The sequence below is a fragment of the Stegastes partitus genome, unplaced genomic scaffold (assembly GCF_000690725.1).
Source record: "Stegastes partitus isolate 25-593 unplaced genomic scaffold, Stegastes_partitus-1.0.2 Scaffold907, whole genome shotgun sequence".
In the NCBI taxonomy this organism is placed as follows: Eukaryota; Metazoa; Chordata; class Actinopteri; family Pomacentridae; genus Stegastes; species Stegastes partitus.
Window position 1 is genome coordinate 8,707 of NW_007578638.1, and position 14,483 is coordinate 23,189.

Below are 14,483 nucleotides of genomic sequence, written 5' to 3' on the forward strand. Positions count from 1 at the left end.
TGTGGCTAAACTGGGTTGAACTGCAGGCAGTGTTTACACCAAGCAAATAAGAGCATAAAAAATGTTAAATTTAAAAGGCAAAATGACTGTACTTGGTAGACACAATTTTTTCTAGTGTAGCTAACACCCATTTGTACTTGGAAAAATATTGCACATACTAATTCTAGGTTTTTTCAATTGTATACAGCAAAAACTCAAGGAAATTCAACTTTATCTTTTTGATAATTTATGGTACTATAACTTAATATATAATACAGTAAATAATTTTTTCTATTTTTCTAATTCTCTCTACTTCCAGCCTTCATTATGCTGTCTCCACCGAGGTGCAGGATTTATAATTGTAGTGAAAAATGAACCCTCAGTGAGTTAAAATGTGACACGAGTTAAGAAAAAAAAACTTCAGACGGTTAAAGCATCAGTGTTGATATATATCTGAATGAGCCAACAAGATCGTTGGGATGAATCTCAGGAAGGAGCTAAATTACTTTAATCTATTTACCATGACAATAGTGATAAATGTAACCTTTTTTTTCCACATCTGTGCTTGACATGTGAGTGTAGTTATGTGCTGTTAAAGAGTCTAGAAAGGACTGTGGACTGTTTAATATTTTCATTTTACCCGCCATATATGGGGTATATATAGAGTTTATTTATTGAAAATGAACAAAAGTAGATGGTGGATTTTCACAAGTCGACTATGGAGTCAGTGCTTCCACACATCCACTCACCTTCTCTCCCGGAGTGACAGAAATCCTCCAGACACAGTGAGCGTACGCCGAGTATCCGTTGGGGAAACCGGGTGAAGACAAGTTTCCGGCGCTGTCCTGAAGGCTGTCCCCGCACCCTGTCACAAGCACAACATAACATCAGCAGAGATGGACGACAACAGAGCAGAGGAACAGCATCTTAGTCCCAGAGTGAAGAACAGAAGCAGCTTTAAACTTTATGTGAAGACACTTTGTCAAGTTTTAAGTTAGAAAACATTCAGTTGGTCTTGAGAAAGATTTAAGTCTAAAACCAAGGCGTGCACTGATCATTATGTCTTCTACACATCGAATGCATCTTACTTGCACATTTGTAGAGCTTGCGGGCTTGTGCAATGTCCCCTTTGCTGAGCCTGGTCCTCTGTCCAATAGACGGTCTGACGCCATTGACATCATAGCGGGGCAGGATGGTGTCTAAGAAGACGCCTCTGGTTCCGACAAACCACAAACGTCAGCAATATATTCATCAAAGAATCTAACAATTAGCACAAGAAGCCTGATGTGATCTTTCACCTCCTAACCACGCTGATGTACGGTGAAACCAGACTTCTAACAGACAGACTGATTAGGACTTTTCAGATCCGCCTCCCGTTCCAACACCTTGATACTTTATTGATTCTGATAATCTCTAGCCGGGGTTTTGGAAGCTCCCACTCTCGCACAGTTCCCATGGTGATGCGCCCATGAATGACAGGCATGTGCAAACAGAGCCGCTCTGAATGGGGGCCTTTGGCTGGTGCCAGCCGGCTCAGTGGAGCCCGCTCCTGAATGCCAGAGAAAAAGGCCACTCCAGCCCAAATTGTTCAACAAAGCCTGAACTGCCAGGCCTTTATTTAGCTTGGCTTGCCTCCATGACCCGGAGCTGCATAGTGGTTATGGAAGTAAAAAAAAACAAAACAACAACAACAAAACAAAAACAAAGCATAGAGAAAAGCAATGAGGCAACAACATGCACGAGACAGAAAGGAAAAAAAAAAAAAGAGAGAGAGAGAGCAGTGTGAAACCATTTCTGTGACAATAAAGGACCAAATCCTCTGAGGGTTTCCATAAATCATGTTCGGCACAGAGGCACCGGGTCAGTGTGGGAGCTCAGCTGGTGAAGCAGAACCATATTAGATTTTTTTTTCCCATTGATGCAACTGAACGTTCACATTAAACACTGTAGATCAAACTTGGCTTCAAACTCTAAATGTAAGGAAGTTTAATGACTGATTAAAGATGTCAGAAGCGATGCATTCATAATGATGACATGGAGAGAGGCAGGCTAATATAAATATACAGAGTGAATAATCATTTTAACCAACATCTAACCAATAACTGCCCCAGTGGAGCTCTTTAATTGCCCGTTAATGTCTACTGAAAACAAAACCCACATCTGGGAAACAAAAAATCCTTGCAGTCTGATTAACATAACTTTAGGTGATTAAAAAAAAGAGTGAAGCAGAAAAAAAAAGCATCACTTGCCAACCTGGAAAATGTATTTCTTGCGTAATGCATGATGCTTCCAAAGTCATACACCTCCCCCAGCGAGTCGACCTCGCCTGGCTCCATCTTCAGGAAGTTATACTCCTGTCCTTTTGATATACACACAGTCAGTGGATTAAATGCATTGAAGAAATAAAACATCTGGAGCATCACTTAAGCTCCACATTCACACTGATTCGTGTCACCTTTTGCAGAGCGCGCATGCAGGAACAGTACCTGGTTGGATGTTGTCTCTGATGATGCTTACATGCTCGTCACGGTCCGGACGAGTGTGTTCGTGCCAGAAGCCGATGACGTGGCCGAGCTCGTGCACCACGATGCCGAACTTATCGCAGTTCTTTCCGATGGAGATGGCCTGAGGGCCGCCGCCTCTCCTCCCCACGTAGGAGCAGCACCTGCAGGGCAGAGTCAGCGTTCAGCTCCTGGATTAAGAGGGTGTGAAGAACTACTACCAACAAAACCCTATGAAAGGCAAATCGTTAACGTTTCGGGTGTTTTAAGTGAAAATTGTTGCTGATGTTAATCCATTTACAATCTCACTGATGTCATTAAAGACTAACAGCTCCAGTCTAACAGCTATGATTGCACTCTTATGGTAAATATTCAAGACAGGAACATCAAGTCAAAAGGTAAGATGAGCTAACAAATAATACTGACGTAACTCTGGGAAAAACAAATTAAGCAGCAAATTAAAAAAAAAAAAAAGTTGTGTGAGTGACGACTCTGAGGTTGATTCAACATTCATGACATTTACCATCATCTCTGATAAAACATGACTTCATAAAATCCAATTAGCACTCAGACTTGACTTTCTGTTGTGCTAATTGGATTTTAATATAAACACTACAATAAAAACTAATTGAAGTAATTACATACAGTTTGCTAGAGGTTTCCGTCAGCACCAGATGAGACACTAAAGAAAAATTAAGAGCTCATTTGAAAAAGCAGATAACTCCATTTTGTAGATTATTGTAGATTATTTGTTGTTTGCTTGAGATAATATCAATCAAACTGAAGCTGAGTGGATTTGACTCAGTAGAAATGACAACAATAGAGATAACTGAAGTTTGATTGATATTGTCTCAGGTAGACGACGGAAAAGTGGGTTTTCTGAAGGTTTGTGAAGATGGAGTTCTCTGTTTTTGCCAATGAACTCTTCAAATACAGACAAAAACACTCCTTCAGTATTGCATTGAATCTCCCCATCCCCCCATTAATGCTTCAGATATTCACTGATGAAGTCAACGACAGCAAACATAGGGGAAAAATTGGGTTTCAAACAGGACATAAAATAAAAGAAAAGATTGTATTCAACATTACAAAAGCAACTTTGTGCAAAAACTCATGAGAAATTGCTTCTTAAAAGAGCATTTTCAACTTCAGTGACAGTTTAACTGCAGCTACTCTGTTCAGGTGCAGGTTTTACAGTTTTAGATGTTTGGAAGTATTTTTTTCTATCTGCCTTCCATTTAGTTTCATATGTTTTAGTGGCTAATGAACAGATTCTTAACACTTTCTTTTAAGTTTCCTTCTAACGCTAAAACAGATGCTTTGTCCGTGTCCAGCAGACACAGAGCAACATTTGTAATAATAATAATATTCATTCTACTTTGGCGTTGTCACTCTCCACCTACTCATAAGTAAAGCATCTCTTTTCCTGCTAAATGTGGCCCAGTTCTTATCAGCTTCTCACCAACTTTGTTGACCCTTTGCTGATTGTGTAGCTGCTGTGAATGAAGCTGTGGTCGGCGAGAGCACTGATGGTGAATAAATCACTGAATGAACTGCGGCCTGGAAAAACAAACCAGCGAGCCGAGACGTGATAAAACGCTCGGTAAAGCCGAGCGGAGCCGAAATGTACTTTCTGCTGGTTTCGCCACCTTGAATGACATCATTCACAAACTCACTGATACACTCAGCAGCCATTTTATTAGGTACACCTGTGAACTCCGCCAGCTCCGTCATAAAGTTTTATTACTTTCAGAAAAACCTTCTAACTTTTCAGTTTTTGCCCGCTGCACCTCCACCACCCACTATGACCTCAGTAGTGAATATAAAGTTGAACACATGTTTGACAGCATCAGCAAAAACTGGGAAATTTAGAAGCTTCATAAAAGCAGAATTTATGGCAGAGCTGTTGTACGTCAGTGTCAGTGCCAGCGTTACTTTTTACTTTTATATTCTAGTCTTATTTTGGCTTTCTTATTTTATTTTCAGCGATGCATCGAAGTTATATCTTACTGCTTTTCCACTACACACTGTATTTCTTATGTTAAGTACTTTAGTTTTTTCTAAGCAAAAAAAAGAAAAAATCCTCCAGGATGAACAGAGATTTATCTTATCTTATCTTGTCTTATCTCATCTAATCTCATCTCATCTCGTCTCGTCTCGTCTCGTCTCATCTCGTGTTATGTTGTGTTGTGTTGTGTTGTCTCGTCTCGTCGCATCTCGTCTCGTCTTATCTCATCTCAACTTAACTTGTCTAATTTCACCTCATCGTATCTTATCTTATCTCATTTTATCTCATCTCATCTAAACTTAACTTAAATTAACTTATCTCATCTCATCTCATCTCATCGTATTTTATCTCAACTCAACTTAACTAACTTATCTCATCTCATCTCATCTCAACTAAACTGAACTGAACTTAACTGAACTTAACTCAACTTATCTCATCTCATCTCATCTCATCTCAACTCAACTTAACTTAACTTAACTTAACTTAACTTAACTTAACTTAACTTAACTTAACTCATCTCATCTCATCTCATCTCATCTCATCTCATCTCATCTCATCTCATCTCATCTCAACTTAACTTAACTTAACTTAACCCATCTCATCTTATCAGGGCTGCATTAGGTTTCATAGGTGCACCTTATGAAGTGAGTGTTAATAGTTTATAGCAGTTTCATGTGTATCTGCAACTTTAACTATTTGTAAGCACAGACTTGCAGGAAAGTCTGCTCTGCATAAACTCATCATTAACAACCTGCATGCAACATTTATTTTTTTGTTTGCTGTGATGAAGTAAACTCTGACTGTCAAGGCTTCTAACTAATTTTCTCTTGGTGCAAAAATGAGTAGAAACCTAAATTTGCTAAACTATTTAAAAAAAAAACCCAACTTAATCTAGGTTTAGGTAGACGACTGTGTTGCCTGTTTCATTTTTCTGCCCTGAAGATGCATGAACTTCTTCAAAAACTGGTTCACGCTCCCTTGAACTCACCCACAAGGTCTGTAGGTGAAAACAATGTAGCTTTCTTCAGTCGTCCTCTCGGTGAACGTTACACAAGTGTGTTTCTCCCAGTGACGCATCGCCTGACGGAAAATGGCTCGCTGACTGCCTGAAAGGAAACTCTGAATTAGACATTTTCAGGATGTCCAAGCTGCAGATGGCAAAGCACACATGCTGCCGTACGGTGCCGCAGCAGCAGCAGGAGACGACTCCTCTGCAAAATTAAAAAGAAAAAAAAAAGAAAAAAGCTGGTGAAAGATGAATCGTTTTCCTCGTGAGCTCACCACTGAAGTTGCCGCTGATCACGTAGGGAATGATGCCGTCTGGCCACACGCGCTCGGGCCTGGAGGTGGCTGCTCTCCTGCGACGGTGGAGGCTCAGTCTGTCTGCAGCTCGCTTACTCCTGATGCTTTCGTTGGAACTATTAGCTGTGATGTTAAATGAAGCCTCAATTATCATCCATTTATAAGCACTTGAGTCAAACTTAATTACAGAAAGGTAAATTTCTTTTCCTGACCCCAGGAGCTTCAGTAAAAAGCAACTGGACTGTTTCACCGTTTACCCAAGAGGCTTCTTCGGTTCTAACTTAGAGGTCCAGAGAAGAGAAGAGAAGTCCAGCTGCTTTTTACTGAAGCTCCTAGGATTACCATGACCTGGACGACTGAGAATCCACCCAGACATTTGTTTTCCTGCTTTGACACCTGAGTTTGTGCGGTTGGTCCGGACGGTGTGACGTGACTCTCTGAACATACGGAGGTCGTCCTCATCCAGAGCGATGTCTCCCAGAAAGGCAGCTGTAGAGACAATTAAACAGCACGTACGTAAACGTGAGTGATAAAACTAAAACTTTGGAGTGTGTGCTGCCATCTACATCACATGTACACATTAAAGTGAACAAACTAATCTCCAACAACATCTTTAAAACAAACAAACAAAAAGGCTCATCATCAATCTCCTAAATTTTAAAAACAAAAAACCAAAAAAAACAAAAATAAAAAATATAGCTCATTAGCTCATTGGGAATAAGTAACAATAACACAAAAAGCCAAATCCAACCTGGAAACTGAACTACATATTGGTAGAAGATCTGCTAGTCCAGTGCACTAGTACACTGTGTTTTTCTTGGAAGCGTACATGAATGATGACAATAACTTTCCAGCAAATGAAAGATGTGCATCAGGATTCATTGTGTCTCCATTCTGATGAACAAATGCACCTCGTGAAAACAGTTTCCTGACACACAACAGCACACAAACTGAAACATACTGACGGACTGGTGTGATATGTTAACGGATGGAATCGTGAACTGAATATACATAAGGTGCAGGATTTTGCATCGTTGTCGAATTCCTACTTGAACATCAACGTACAGAACAAATCAGTCTTTAAATCAGTTCAGATTTGCGCCAAATTGTTTTTCACGTAATTGGTCTGTATGCATGGTTGTACTTTTCCCAAATTTTCAGAACTATGTTGTGGTGCCTCGATCGATAAGAAGGTTAAGGTACATAATAGACAAAATACTAATTTAACTCTCGTCATAAAAAAATGGGATTATCGTTTATGTGAGCCCGACAGTGTTTAAATTATTTTAATTCACTTTGATATCCTAGACTAAGGAGAGTGGAGCGGTGGTCAGCACCGTTGCCGCGCAGCAACAAGGTCGCCGGTTCGCGTCCCAGTGAGGACACCCGGGATCTTTCTCTGTGGAGTTTGCATGTTCTCCCCGTGCAGCGTGGGTTCCCTCCAGGTTCTCCAGCTTCCTCTCACAGTCCAGAAACATGCTGAGGTTAATTGGTGATTCTAAATTGTCTGTAGGTGTGAATGTGAGTGTGCTTGCTTGTCTGTCTCTAAGTGTAGCCCTGTGATAGACTGGTGACCGGTCCAGGTGAACCTGCCTTCACCCTGAGTCAGCTGGGATAGACTCCATCCCCCCATGACCCCAGTGAGGATTAAGGTGTATAGATGATGGATGAATGGATCCTAGGCTAAATTTAGAAATTCCCTGATTTGCAGTTTCTTTTTTCTATTTCCTGCAGCACCTTGTTCTTGAACCTTCACCAGCTGAGACTTTAAAATGTGAATAAATGCAAAATGAAGCTGCTTTATCACACATTTATCTACACAAAAGGACATTTATTGTCCCTTGAAATTCCCCAAAAAGCCCAATCATTAACCGTGAACCCCTTGATACTTTGTTTGTTTTGTGTGTGCTTAGCAGCATGGAGATGACCAAACATTTTTATCAGTGTGTGTTTATCATTTACAACATGACAACAGCACAAACTTTATGCTTCATTTTTCCACAGCAGCATAAATTGTCATGTGTGGATTTCCACGTACACAGAACGATGATGGACTGAGTGACCGCCAACAATGCAACTCACAGAAAAAGTAGCTGTTCCAGATGTGGATTTTTAAAACAGAACAGTCACCCAGCATCATGGTTGTTCTCATTCATCACCGCTTTGTTGTGTTTGGAAACAAAAGTCGCATCACTGCAGGATTTCATACGGTGCAGCACAGAAAGTGAAAAATAAAAGTGATGAAAAGTTGCAACAGGAGTTCCTAAATAGCTTCTGAACATGGCTGAATTGTTAGAAAAACTTGTCAAAAGCAGACAAATTGCCTGTAACAGAAAACTGGGCAAAGGTTTGTCTGCTGGCTCCGGCAGAGCACGTTGAAGTGAATGGGAAAAGCCTCAACCTCGGTGCTTCATCACAGAGCCGGCGTTCAGAGACATTTCAATCTGAACGCGTTCTCGAACATGAGAAAAAAATCGTTCGTGAGGGTTGATAAAAACACGAATCCAGGCATGATTTGCTAAACTTATAGGCGACATTAGACATATGCACTAGATCCTAAGTGCTTCACGAGGAGGCAGCTGGACTTTTGATTCTTGAGGACGTTTCAGCTTTAGTCTGAGAAGTGTTATTGGTTCTATCCGACTAGTCTGATGGTGGTGGAGGGATCTAGTAGATGGTTTGAGAGGGAAGTTAACCGTATTCAGGACTTTCGGGGTCTTTCACAGGTATTGTTTTTTTAAAATTTTTTTATAGATTTTATTTTTTTAATATAAAAAGAGGGACATTTGTCATGCATCTGGAAGCAAAAATACGTCAACTTATCAGACAATTTATTTAACATAGTTTAAAAGTCTACAATGAATACCAACAAATATTTTGCACATATTCTTTCTTGGAGTCCAATGACCCCGAAGACCTTCTACATATGGAAACATGAAAGTCCTGAATAGGGTGAAAGAAGCCATTATGATCAACTGGAACAGCGGCTATGGTAGAGCGGGTGTCCTCTGATCGTAAGGTTAGTCGTTCAATCAACCACCGCCCCTCCACAGTCGAAGTGTCCTTGGGCAAGACACTGAACCTGAAGTTGCTCCCAATGGCAGGCAGCACCTTGCATGGCAGCTCTGTCGCCATTGGAGTATGAATGGGTGAATGAGAAACACATTGTAAAGCACTTTGAGTGCCGCTAACTCCATTTACCATCTCTTAACAGAAGAGGAGATCAATGATACCACTTATCAGGTACTTATAATGCAGTCCTGAGATCCTTCCCCAGGATTCACACCTTGAGTCTCCAGTCATTAATGTACAGTCAGGTAGAACTGAGGACGCCTCTTGGACTATAAGTAAAACATGAAGTCAAGCTGCCTTCTAGTGCACTAGTCAGGATTACAATGATCCAGATGAATCTACACGGACCTCCACTCTGCAACGGATTAAGATCTAGTCCCCGGTTTAACCGCCATATTGTGCGAGCAGAACAACTCTGGAGTCTTTCCCTTTAAATACCTCATTCAGCCGTGTGATGTAACAACCTTTGAAAGTACAAATGAAAGGACGTAGCGGGTCCCTGTGTCGGCCTTTGAAGTAAATTCACTCATGCAAAGGGTGACTGTAAATGACTGTCACCCCTGCAGTGTGCACTCCATGCCCCAAAGCCAGAGGGATTTCACCGGCGTCCAGCCGAGGACTGAGCTGGCACAGCCTCAATGACCTTTAGTCTCCAGGCAACTGCCTCGGAGTGGAAGAGTGGTGTGTTTTCAGAGTTTCAGAAGTCACAAGTGGAGAAGGAACCCCGACCTGCTGGAGGCCCCCTAATGACCAGAAGTGAGCTGTTTGTCATGTCAGACGATGGGAAAAAAAAAAAAAAAAAAGTTTCTTAACCAAGACTTGTTACTGTACAAATGATTCACCCAATCAGCTGCAGAACAGTGAATTAAGACTTTTTACTCATAATGTACAGTTTCGCCATCGTCTGTATCCTCTCTGCTCATCTGGTATCAACACAGCGTGATTTATTGAGTGTTTCCGTTTCAAAGCAGATCATTTCCCTCCTCTCGTTACACATGATTAACTTACTCACTTCAGTGCAATTTTGAACTTTTCTCGACTGCATCCATTTCAAGCACTTTTTTATCCGCTACATGTACTTGGACAGATGTGTATTGTGCTCTGAGGATCAAAAAGTTAAACACAAAACACACATGTCCAGCTCATATGATATGATAATATGACAATTTGCCAACACTTTAGGATTCCTCGACCTCATCTTAAACATGAGAAAAACAGCAGAATGACTCTGAATGCAGCAACAATACGATATGACACAATAAAAGGGAGTAGTCTGTGCTCAATGAGTCCTTTTGCTTTTCCTCTTATTGCCACTTCTTCCACCACTGATTCTCTGAGCCGTAGACTACAGCATGCTTGTTTTATTTTAAACCAAACAGATCCACTAAGACGTGCAAAGCGGCACAAATGTCATCCAGCAACCGTGAAGAAAGTCTTACTTTGGAAGTGATTTTGCAGGAACATCTCGTGCAGATGCTCTCTGCTCTGCATCACGTCAACATCATGTCACCGGGGTATGAAAAGCGGATCTGCTCTTCATCAGTCTCGTGTATATCTATCAGTGATGACTGTCCTCAGGGGGACATTTACAGTACCTCCAGCTTGGTGCTGCTCTTCTTCTTTACTTTTCTTTTGTGCTGCTTGTTCTTTGGTTCAGCATATTTTACACTTTTACTTACATCTTTGAGGCACAAATTGCACTTTATTTCTATTAGATAAGAGTTTTTGCATACATAATATAGAATTATCTAAAGCTGTAAATTGAGATTTTTTATTTATAATGAAGTGTTTTTTATATTTTATTGCTTTTTACTTGAGTACAACAGCATTTAACTACCAGTAGCTTCTGATTAACATCCAATTAACTGCTATTTGTTATTTAATAATGTGTTTTTTTGCATAAAAAGATGAGCCTACATTAAATCCTAAACCCCCCACTGTCTTCCTATCCACACTGTTCTCAGCTACCTTTAACTTTAAAAGGTTTTGTCCTTTTCCTGTCCAGCTCACAATCATTAGGGCCTACATGATTTTGGCCAAAAATCAACATTCACACACTTACAGCAAATACAAGTAACACTATAAATCTGTAAAAACGCACAGTACCAGCTTTACAGGGATCCTTGTAGTCGATTGCATCCCCGAGGTAAGTCACAGCAGAGTCCACAAGCTCCCAGTCATCCGCCAGAGAAACGCGCAGAACGCACAGGAGGAACAAAAACGCGACTCCCATGACTTCCGATCAAATGTGTAGAGGAGGTAAAGTTGGTGGTTGTTGGAGGAGAAAGGAGAGCTGAGAGTAGAAAAAAGAAAGTTCCTCGACAGCGGCGGGCGGTGTGATTTTTTATGAACACAACGCTGTTTTCTCCATGCTGCTGCAGTGATCCGCTGACATACAGTACAGGACGGAGAGCAGCGCTCACGCAGCGCGCAGCAGAGCGCACATCCATGCGTTTGGAGCCACAGAGGTACTTCACCTGCAGCCAGATGGCTAATGTGTATTTACATAGGGTGTTGCTACGTGGTGAAAAGCACATCTTTGTTTTATTACTGTCTGTTTATAGCACATTGACTCACATTTTAAACCATGTGGAGCATCATGGAGCATAATAGATGAAATACAAGGAGGATGCAAAGGAAAGTTACAACTTAATATTTATCTGATGCAAACTGAAACTGACAAAATCATATATTTTTTAATCAACTATCCACCATCTGTGATTTGTAGGAGAGGTTCTCAACTCAACAGCCTGATGTTCTTTAGAGACCTGATCAATAAGTGTTGATTTTTTTCCAGGTTTACCTCCTGCAGCCTGCACATCGACTCCTCGCACACATCTGCTGTGATCTATGGAAACACTGACTCATCAATTAGTGCAGGACCTGACGCCTGATTAAAGAACAGAGTTCCCATAAAAAACAAAGGACCCACTTACTGAGCAACATCCTCAGCTGCCCCCACAAACCATCCATCTCTAAGGCTGCCACATTTAGAGTAAACTGCTGCTTGTAGTTTGCCAACTTTAATTAGGCAAAAGCGTCGCCCCTTTGCGAGGGATAAATCCTGTTTTCTGTTCTTCAGATGAGATAGTTTGCTGCCACACACAGTGTCATGCTGTGCAGACTCAACTTGCTCCTGGCACGAGAAGAGGAGAAGATTCATCCTCCTCTATGAACTGCTTTTTTACCCTGGCACAGAACGCAGCGAGCCGCTGCCATCACTTTTTTGGACCCGGCTCCAGTCACCACAGTCGAGCTGGTTCAGTGTCACAGGATCTCTCTGTAACAGCAGGCCCTGTCGCTTTGAGAAGTTTTTAACAGCTCCATCAAAAGTCTGACACAAAGTTTTAAAGAAATAGTTTAACTTTTGAGAAATTTGTCTGTTTTCGTGTCATTTAAACATGAAGGAGACGTTAGTTTTGCTTCGACAAAGACTAGAAACAGTTGGCCAAACTGGCTCTGTCAGATAGTAGTAGAATCCAACAGAGAAAGTCAGTTTACATGTCATATCTTGTTTATTTTGTGCAAAAACCAAAGTGTAAAAATGTCAAATGGTGGTTTGATTTGTGATTTTGACTGTTTCTTAGCCAAGTGCACAAACTGTCTCTGGACAGAGTGCATAGTAACGAACTAGGAAGTCATTTCAACATATCCAGGGTTTATTCGCATTAGCTAGTTTATCAAGCCTGATACCTGAGTCTGAGAAAACAGGCATCATGATGATGGTTATCAACCGGGTGTAGACTCTATGCATTTTTTATTTATTTTTTTTCGTGGTGGAATCATTCAAACATGCATATCTGTCACAAAACACTATCATGCATTGTGGTTCTTTCATAGTTTTCATCACAGGTCTTTTAAAAATATAAAAAGAAAATATGTCTGCTTGGTCAAAAATATACATACAGAAATGCTAATGTTGGTTAAACGTCTTTTGGCCATTTTCATCTCAACTAGGCTCTTTTGGTGGCCGTCCACCAGCTTCTGGTTCTATCTTCAACCACTCGTCTTGACAGAACCAGTGCAGTTTAACTAAATTTGTTGGCTTTCTGACATGGACTTGTTTCTTTGGCACAGTCTACAGCAGGGGTCTCCAATCCTGGTCCTCGAAGGCCACAGTCCTGTATGTTTTAGATGTTTCCTTCTTCCAACACACCTGATTCAAATGATCAGCTCATCATCAAGCTCTGCAGAAGCCTGATAACGATCCTGATCAGGGAAACATCTAAAACATGCAGGACTGTGGCCCTCGAGGACCAGGATTGGACACCCCTGGTCTACAGGTTCTTGATAAGGTCAAGACTTTTGACCCCAGTCTTTAACCTTAACTCTAGCCTAATTTAATCATTTCTTTACCACTTTTGATGTGTGTTTGGGGTCATTGTCTTGCTAGAACACTTAATTTCATCAGAGAGCCACCCTTCTGGCTGATGATTTTAAATTGTCCTGAAGAATGTGGAGGTAACTATTCTTCTTCATTAATCCAATTACTTTGTGTAAAGCACCAGGTCTGCTGGCAGCAAAACAGCCCCGGCGCATAATGCTGCCACCTCCATGCTTGATGATAGGTTTGGTGTTCTTGAGGTTAAAGGCCTCACCTTCTCTCCTCCAAACATATTTCTGGTTACTGTGTTCAAAAAACGGCTCAAATTTTTGTTTCTTTTCACACACCACAGGACTTCATTACACAAGGCCTTTTCTTTGTCCGTGTGTTTAGCAGTAAACGTCAGACAAGTCACACAGAGCTGCTTCTAGAGGAAGAGCTTCCTTCTTACACGGCAGCCTTTCAGCTTATGTTGATGTAAAACATTCCTGACTGTGGACACTGACAGCCACGTTCCAGCAGCTTCTAACTTATTGCAGATCTGTTTTTTTTTAGTAAATCTTGGTTGACTTTTGATCTTTCTGAACAGTTGTCTCTAAGCAGCGGGTAATAACTTGTGTTTTCTTTCTCATTGTCACAGTAACACAACCGTACCATGCACCATGCCTGCTTTGAAACGGCTTCAGGTGACTTTCCTGCAGCTCCATACATGCAGTGTTGCTGCTTTAACTGCACAACAAGTAATGTCTTAAATATATAATAAGCTGTCATTATTAAAATAGCCTTTCTTTTGTGAATTTGTGTGTGTGTGTTTTTTTTTTTAATTGAACCATTTAAGAAAAGACATTTAGGTGTGTAAAAACAATGCATTTACATTTCTGTTTCTTATAGACATTATACACTAATTAAAACACATTCATTGAATATGTTTGTTATAAAAACTTCTCTAATTGTATTATATCTCATTTAACAAACGAATCTAAGTAAAATTACAGAAACATACTATTTTTATGTAAATTGTGTGTAATTTTAGAAATATATTTACACTGTTAAACTAGACATTAACAGCTTTGTTTATACGTATAAAGGTCTTTTAAGGTTTTTTAAAAAATAAAATAAAATAAAATCTGTATTCTTGATAAAAAAAATTCACGATACATGTTTTTTTTTGTAATTGTATTTATATTTTTGTTATTTAAAATAGTGAAAAATCCATTTAAAGAAAAAATTCTGTAAAATTACAGATTTCTTTCTTCTTCTTTTTTGTTTATTGTGTAGCTTAGCTTAGCATAGAGAC

The 14,483-nt window shown here is 40.3% G+C and overlaps 1 protein-coding gene across 1 annotated transcript in view; it reads right to left on the reverse strand.

Moving 5' to 3' along the window:
• LOC103366094 (bone morphogenetic protein 1-like) overlaps window positions 1-11,095 on the reverse strand; it is an 18,827-nt gene extending 7,732 nt beyond the window's left edge. Inside the window, exons 1-8 of the mRNA XM_008293726.1 lie at window positions 10,969-11,095; window positions 6,187-6,279; window positions 5,770-5,913; window positions 5,477-5,594; window positions 2,466-2,644; window positions 2,233-2,338; window positions 1,068-1,192; window positions 729-844 (exon numbers count right to left, since the gene is read on the reverse strand). Of these exons, the coding sequence (XP_008291948.1) occupies window positions 729-844; window positions 1,068-1,192; window positions 2,233-2,338; window positions 2,466-2,644; window positions 5,477-5,594; window positions 5,770-5,913; window positions 6,187-6,279; window positions 10,969-11,095 (1,008 nt within the window). The remainder of the gene's footprint in view (window positions 1-728; window positions 845-1,067; window positions 1,193-2,232; window positions 2,339-2,465; window positions 2,645-5,476; window positions 5,595-5,769; window positions 5,914-6,186; window positions 6,280-10,968) is intronic.
• Window positions 11,096-14,483: the final 3,388 nt, after the last annotated feature.